The sequence below is a fragment of the Cebus imitator genome, unplaced genomic scaffold, assembly GCF_001604975.1.
Source record: "Cebus imitator isolate Cc_AM_T3 unplaced genomic scaffold, Cebus_imitator-1.0 Scaffold82, whole genome shotgun sequence".
NCBI lineage: Eukaryota > Metazoa > Chordata > Mammalia > Primates > Cebidae > Cebus > Cebus imitator.
In genome coordinates, this window is record NW_016107397.1 from 1,371,711 (window position 1) to 1,379,189 (window position 7,479).

The 7,479-nt window shown below is 62.5% G+C and overlaps 1 protein-coding gene across 7 annotated transcripts in view; it reads left to right on the top strand.

Moving 5' to 3' along the window:
• LOC108307919 (NADPH--cytochrome P450 reductase) overlaps positions 1-7,479 on the top strand; it is a 103,078-nt gene that overhangs the window by 94,694 nt on the left and 905 nt on the right. For all 7 annotated transcript variants that reach the window (XM_037740261.1, XM_037740263.1, XM_017533452.2 and 4 more), the window contains 12 exons: positions 619-747; positions 1,435-1,584; positions 2,164-2,288; positions 2,642-2,731; positions 3,322-3,420; positions 4,646-4,762; positions 4,864-4,982; positions 5,877-6,058; positions 6,160-6,309; positions 6,687-6,957; positions 7,031-7,176; positions 7,267-7,349. In XM_037740261.1, coding sequence (XP_037596189.1) covers positions 619-747; positions 1,435-1,584; positions 2,164-2,288; positions 2,642-2,731; positions 3,322-3,420; positions 4,646-4,762; positions 4,864-4,982; positions 5,877-6,058; positions 6,160-6,309; positions 6,687-6,957; positions 7,031-7,176; positions 7,267-7,349 — 1,661 coding nt within the window. The remainder of the gene's footprint in view (positions 1-618; positions 748-1,434; positions 1,585-2,163; positions 2,289-2,641; positions 2,732-3,321; positions 3,421-4,645; positions 4,763-4,863; positions 4,983-5,876; positions 6,059-6,159; positions 6,310-6,686; positions 6,958-7,030; positions 7,177-7,266; positions 7,350-7,479) is intronic.

Here is a 7,479-nt window from a genome sequence, read left to right on the forward strand (position 1 = left end):
GCAGTGGTATAATCTCAGCTCACTGCAACCTCCACCTCCCAGGTTCAAGCGATTCTCCTGCTCAGCCTCCCTAGTAGCTGGGATTACAGGCATGCGCCGCCACACCCGGCTAATTTTTGTATTTTTAGTAGATATCGGGTTTCTCCATGTTGGCCAGGCTAGTCTCAAACTCCTGACCTCAAGTGATCAGCCCACCTCAGCCTCCAAGTGCTGGGATTATAGGCGTGAGCCACCTACCTGGCTGCAACCTTGGATTTAAGTATCTATGGGAGGTCCTGGAACCAATCCCCCACAGATAGCAAGGGGTGAGTGGGCTGAACATTGCCTACCTTCTTTTTTACTTAACGTTGTGTTTTCCCGTGTCATGAAAACGTGCCAGAAGTGTGATCTTGATCAGCTGCATTTATGAGATTGCCTTGGTGACCTTTGCCCTCCTTTACCACAGTGGCTGTGACAATGAGAAGCCAGTCCCAGAGAAACTTAGAAAGGACTCAAAACCAGGGAGGAAAGGGGGCGGCCTGGAGGGCTCCCCACCTGCCGGGTCTGCCCCTGTGGGTGTCCACTGGAGCCGTGGCTGAGGTCTGTGGCCCTCACCAACCCTGCGTCTGCCTTCCTTAGGGGAGGAACATCATCGTGTTCTACGGCTCCCAGACGGGCACTGCGGAGGAGTTTGCCAACCGCCTGTCCAAGGACGCCCACCGCTACGGGATGCGAGGCATGGCAGCGGACCCTGAGGAGTACGACTTGGTGAGCTGCCACCGAGCGCTGGCCCCACATGGAGGCAGTGGGCAGGACAGGGGACAGGTCTATGGGCGTCCCTCAGCAGGGGGAGGCCGGGAGGGAGTGGGGTCCCGGGTAGACGTCCTCAGAAGTTGCCTTCCTGTGGGGGTCGTTGCCATCCCTGCAGCTGCAGCCATGTGCCGGCCGTCCTTTCCCCAGGACCAGGCCCCACCGAGCTCCAGCAGCTGACCCGTGGCCACCATATCTCCCAAACCAAAGCTGCCCGCCCCAGCTGCTCCACTCCCCCCCTCCAGGGTCTTGGTGAGGGGCACCACTCCACAGCCACCTCCAGGCCGAATTTGAAGTTGATGAACAGTTTAGTTAGAAATCAATGAGCACCAGCGCCTGAGAGCCCTGGAATGATGCGGTTCCCAGGGTGGCCCGGACGTGCATCATACAGGAGGCTGGGTTCTGATGGCTGTTTGGTGCCGAGGTTCCCTTTCTTCTAGAAACACCCTCTCTTCGCTTCAGCGTAACACAGATGCCCATGCCCCACCCCGTCTGTGTTGTTCCTTCTTTCGGATCCTACAACACCCGGACATCCCTGGCCTGGCGCTGCCCTGGGCAGCATCTGGCCTCCCCCCCGTCTGGCGCGGGTTGAACCTCCAGCAGGCTCAGTCATGGCGGGGTGCGGTCCTGCCCATGTCTCTGCAGGCTGACCTGAGCAGCTTGCCAGAGATTGAAAACTCCCTGGTGGTTTTCTGCATGGCCACCTACGGCGAGGGGGACCCCACGGACAACGCCCAGGACTTCTACGACTGGCTCCAGGAGACGGACATGGATCTCTCTGGGGTCAAGTTTGCGGTGAGTCACCCAAAGACTGCTGTGGGCTCCTTGTGGTCTGCGGCACCTCCCCTGGGCCTCTGGATCCTCAGATCTGAAAGGCAGCCCTCCAGACCCCCACCCCATTCTCAGCAGCCAGGGCAGGCTGCTCATGAGACCGTCTCCTCTGCCCTGGACCCCAGCACTAAGAGAGCATCCCCTCCTGGTCCCCAGCCCCAGTCGGCTTCAGGGGGCATTGGTTGCTGGAGACTAAAGGCAAGAGTGGTCTGGCTGGATAAGCAAGACCCGGCTGGGCTAGGAGAGCTGGAGCCCCGGCCCAGTGGGGGGGGGGTGGGCTGCCCCCGCTGCCCCGTGGGTTGAGGCTGGCTGTGCACAGGGCAGGCTGTGGGCTGCAGGTCACCGGAACGAAGCCTCTTCAGGGTCCAGAGGTGGCCCAGTGTTCCTCGCAGTGCTAGGCGCCCGGTGGGACAGGGGCCGGCAGGTGATCCCAGCAGCTCAGCCAGCACTGTGGGGCCTCGTGCCCTCCCACCCTGCCCCCACAGCACTGCCTGCTGGTCAGGCTGAGGGCCAGGCCTCAGAGTGGCCCCTGTGTCCACACAGGTGTTTGGTCTTGGGAACAAGACCTACGAGCACTTCAATGCCATGGGCAAGTACGTGGACAAGCGGCTGGAGCAGCTCGGCGCCCAGCGCATCTTTGATCTGGGTTTGGGTGACGACGACGGGAAGTGAGTGCCCACCTTGCCGCCACGGGTCAGCGCCGCGGGCTTAGGCAGGGGCTGTGGAATGTGAGGGGGCCGCACACCATTGTGTCAGCTGAGCCTCAGCGACACACACCGCCCACACAGAGGGAAGGGGCTTGCCTGCCTCTGCCCTGCCCCTGCCAGCTTTGCTTTTCGGTTTGCCCAACTCCCTTGAGCCTTCCTAATGCTCTGGGTTTACGTCAGTGGGTGTTCCAGGGAGCGCAGTCCTGAGCTCTGGGGTGGGGTGGGATCGGGGCGTGCCTGGCACGAGGTATTGCTACCACGCTGGCCTCCCCTGAGCCCCTCCTCTTCTCTCTTCTGTCCTCTCCTCGGGCCAGCCTGGAGGAGGACTTCATCACCTGGCGAGAGCAGTTCTGGCCGGCCGTGTGCGAGCACTTTGGGGTGGAAGCTACTGGCGAGGAGTCCAGGTGAGCGAGTGCCCGCAGGTACAGTGGGAGGCCTGGGCGGGTCCTGTGCCGACGGCAGCCACCCCAGAATGGGAGTCGGCCATGGGTCACAGCGAGATTAGAAGACACTTCGTCATAGGGAGCAACCTTGGTCCCAGCCAAGGACTCACTATGCCACCTTGCTCTGCCCTGCCCTGGGGCAGTGGGGCACTTCTCCACAAGGACACGGCATGTCTGTCTTTGTGGCTAGGTTCAATTTTGGCAAAAACGGCTCATTTCCTAAAAATCTGTCTCCATAGACTTGGCCAAAATCATAACGTTCCTTTCTGCGCCCTTGATGGCCCCTGGGTGCTGCCTGGGCTTTCCTGCCTTCTCCCAGAATCTCCTGGAAGCCTGCCCAGGGCCACGCCGCCTCCCTCCTCCCGTCTTACCCGCCTCGCTCCCTCGAGCCCCTCGTTGCGCATCTGCAGCAGGGGCTCCCCTGTCTCTTGTCATATGTCCCTGGGCCCTTGCCCTGAAAGCCACGCACTGTCTCCCCTGCAGTCCAACCCCTCCCCCTTGGGACTGACCCCTGCAGCTTCCCGACCTCACCCTTGGTCTCCCCTTTCCAGCATTCGCCAGTATGAGCTTGTGGTCCACAGTGACATAGACGCGGCCAAGGTGTACATGGGGGAGATGGGCCGGCTGAAGAGCTACGAGAACCAGAAGCCGTGAGTGGAGGGATCGTGTGGGGGCAGATGGCTCTGTGGCCCCCGGTGCACCCCAGGCTCAGTCTGTCATGTATTCTCCCAGGGCCCTTCTTGCCAGACCCCGTGCTGGGAGTGGGTGTGAGTGTCCCTGCACAGGGAGGGCATGAGTCCCAGAGCAGAGAGGGGAGCTGCCCAAGAGCCAAGTAGCTGCTCCATGCCCCGACGCAGTATTCTTCCTGGCCCTGGCCCCGGGAGACTGGTCCTCACCCAGTTTTTACTGAGCTACGTTGCTGCCTTACTCTGCACTGCCCAGGGGCAGCAAGCTGCATCCCACTTCTCAGCAAGGACAGCGCGTTGGGCTCTGTGGCTAGGATCCTCTTTGGCAGAAGGGCTCATTTCCTTAGATTCTATCTCCATAGATAGACTTGGGCAAAAACCTAGCATTCCTCTCTGCGCCCTTGATGGCCCCTGGGTGCTGCCCAGGGAAGTCCTCGTGCCACTGCATCCATACCAGCCGCCCTGCTTTCTGCAGGCCTGCTCCAGCCTGGCTGGGACGAGAAGCTGCGCATTTCAGGGGCTTTCCGGAGTGGAAGTTTCTCTCTTGTCCGTGGTGTAGCCCAGGACATGTGGGGGTGGGGGGACTGTGCTCTGTGCTGTCATCTGGGGACCCAGCCACCTTCTAGCCTGTGGTGCCATCAGTTTGGGCCTCACAGCTCTTTTAGGGGCCAGCCTCAGTTTTCACATCTGTAAATGGAGACACTGATGACGCAGCTCTGGGTCACGTGGTGGAACTATAGAGAGGTGGCTCACGCCTGTAATCCCAGCACTTTGGGAGGCCGAGGCAGGTGGATCACCTGAGGTCAGGAGTTCAAGACCAGCCTGGCCAATGTGGTGAAACCGTCTCTCTACTAAAAATACAAAAATCAGCCGGGTGTGGTGGTGCACGCCTGTAATCCTAGCTACTCTGGAGGCTGAGGCAGGAGAATCACTTGAACCTGGGAGGCATAGGTTGCAGTGAGCCGAGATCACACCACCGCACTCCAACCTGGGTGACAGAGCGAAACTCCATCTCAAAAAAAAAAAAAAAAAAAAAAACGCATTGGTCCTGGCTGGTATTGCCCAGTGAGATTTCCTCGTGGAGATCTCTGAGGTTCCATGTGCTTTGTGCAACCAGAAGGGTCCGTGGGGACAGGGAGACTTGGATCCGAGCCCTGGCCGCCACTGTGCCTCTCTCCTCCCCACCTAGCCCCTTTGATGCCAAGAATCCGTTCCTGGCTGCAGTCACCACCAACCGGAAGCTGAACCAGGGAACCGAGCGCCACCTCATGCACCTGGAGTTGGACATCTCGGACTCCAAAATCAGGTACCAGCCGCTGCCGTCAGCCCCTGAACCCTCCCTCCGGGCCTCCTGACCTGCGGCAGGGCCAGCCTTCCACCCCTCCCAAGCCTTGCATCTCCCTCCAGGTATGAATCTGGGGACCATGTGGCTGTGTACCCTGCCAACGACTCAGCCCTCGTCAACCAGCTGGGTAAGATCCTGGGTGCCGACCTGGACGTCGTCATGTCCCTCAACAACCTGGATGGTGAGTGCCACAGTCACCGTCACTCTGCTGGGCCCAGGCGGCCATGGGATTGGGTGTTCAGGAAGGCCCTGGGTTCAGCTTCTGCTTAGGCCTGAAGCCCCAGTGCCTGGGAGGCCCTCGCCCCTGAGACTCCATGGTTACCGGTTCCCAAGCAAATGGGAGGCAGAGTTGCCATAGGGTCGGGTCGTCACTGTCATAGTCCTTTAAGGGAGTGAGGTGCTGAGGCCTGGAGGCAGAGCCAGCCCCAGCTCCCCCATGGCCACTGTGTCCTGCCGGAGAGGAGGGCCTGGGGCTGCGCCCACTTCCTCAAGGGAGAAGTCAGGAGTCGGCAGCCCTAGCAGCCCTCCCGGGCCCCCAAAGGTGCTCAGTGCCGAGGGGCAGTAGCCATCGTGCGGGGCTGCCTGGGCCTGGGGGTGCTGCCCAGCCTGAGCCTCCTGCTGTGAAGCCCTTGGACCCCACTGGTCACCGACCTGGGCCCAGTCCGCCTCGCCACAGCCCTGCTTGCGGGTCCTCAGCCACTGTGCCAGGGCTGCCCTTACTGTCAGGTTCCACACCCGCCAGTGAGGGAACAGCAGGAAAAGGGGCTGGGCTGGGCCACACCGTGTCGTGTGTGTGGTGGAAGCACAGCAGGTGCATTAGTGTGCAGCCCTGCCCCCAACCTCCCCTAGCAAGGTCCTGCCTCTGATGAGGACTTCCTTCCTGCCTGGCTGGCTGGAGGCCCGAGCCTTGGCTCCAGGGCCAGGGAGGCATCAGAGAGCACAGGCCTTGTTTCCAGCACCAGCGGGGGCACCTGTTCCTGCAGAGCCTGCCCGCGGCATCACCCCCTCCCGCGGCAGCCACCCATCCCCAGGAGGTGCCTGCACACCGCAAGTCCTGCCTGCCTTTTCCCCACAGAGGAGTCCAACAAGAAGCACCCCTTCCCGTGCCCCACGTCCTACCGCACGGCCCTCACCTACTACCTGGACATCACCAACCCACCACGCACCAACGTGCTGTATGAGCTGGCACAATACGCCTCGGAGCCCTCGGAGCAGGAGCTGCTGCGCAAGATGGCCTCCTCCTCTGGCGAGGGCAAGGTGCGCCCCCTCGGCCCCGCATCCTCCGCCTTGCCACCCCGCCGTTCTCCGAGCTCCGTGGGCCCCCATCCAGCCCCTCTCACCCCCATGTCTCCTTCCAGGAGCTGTACCTGAGCTGGGTGGTGGAGGCCCGGAGGCACATCCTGGCCATCCTGCAGGACTGCCCGTCCCTGCGGCCCCCCATCGACCACCTGTGTGAGCTGCTGCCGCGCCTGCAGGCCCGCTACTACTCCATCGCCTCCTCCTCCAAGGTGAGGGCCGGCCCTGCCCTGCCCGTTCCCTGCCCTCCCGCCACACACTGGAGGCCTAGCCCTGCTCACGGCAGGCAGAGCACAAGGATTGGAGGCAGCACAGGAGCTCTGAGCCTCGAGCCCCAGTTCCAGCCCCAGCGCGGTCCCAAATGCTGCCCCAGACTGTGGACTCAGTGGGGCTCACCTGTGAGATTCCCAACATCTGTCCAGCCCTGGTCCCCAGAGCCAACCTGGAAAGCTGCTGGGGCAGGGGCCTCTGAGGTTTGGGCATCAGGTGGGCGGGAAGAGGCCTGGTGGGCAGGAATGGCCGCAGAACGGGCCGTGGTGTGGGGCTGGGCAGGGCCCTCGGCAAGGAGCTCACACGGCCCTCCCCACAGGTCCACCCCAACTCTGTGCACATCTGCGCCGTGGTTGTGGAGTACGAGACCAAGGCCGGCCGCATCAACAAGGGCGTGGCCACCAACTGGCTGCGGGCCAAGGAGCCTGCCGGGGAGAATGGTGGCCGTGCGCTGGTGCCCATGTTCGTGCGCAAGTCCCAGTTCCGCCTGCCCTTCAAGGCCACCACGCCCGTCATCATGGTGGGCCCCGGCACTGGTGTGGCCCCCTTCATGGGCTTCATCCAGGAGCGAGCCTGGCTGCAACAGCAGGGTGAGTGGGGAGCACGCAGGGTGGGGTGGTGACGAGCGGGAGCCCCGTGCTCACCCCGGCCCCTGCCACGCAGGCAAGGAGGTGGGGGAGACGCTGCTGTACTACGGCTGCCGCCGCTCGGATGAGGACTACTTGTACCGCGAGGAGCTGGCGCAGTTCCACAAGGACGGCGTGCTCACCCAGCTCAACGTGGCCTTCTCCCGGGAGCAGCCCCGCAAGGTGAGGCAGGCAGGCACCCATGGCGGTGGGGACGGGGCTGGCAGGGCCCCAGCCACGGTGCCCCACTCATGGCACCACCCTTGGCCCCAGGTCTATGTCCAGCACCTGCTAAAGCAGGACGGAGAGCACCTGTGGAAGCTGATCGAGGGCGGCGCCCACATCTACGTCTGCGGGTGAGTGGGGGGATTGGAGTAGGGGGCGGGAGGATGGTGCCCTCATCTGCATCTGTAGGTGAGTGGGGGGATTGGAGTAGCGGCTGGGGAGGACGGTGCCCTCATCTGCATCTGCGGGTGAGTGGGGGGA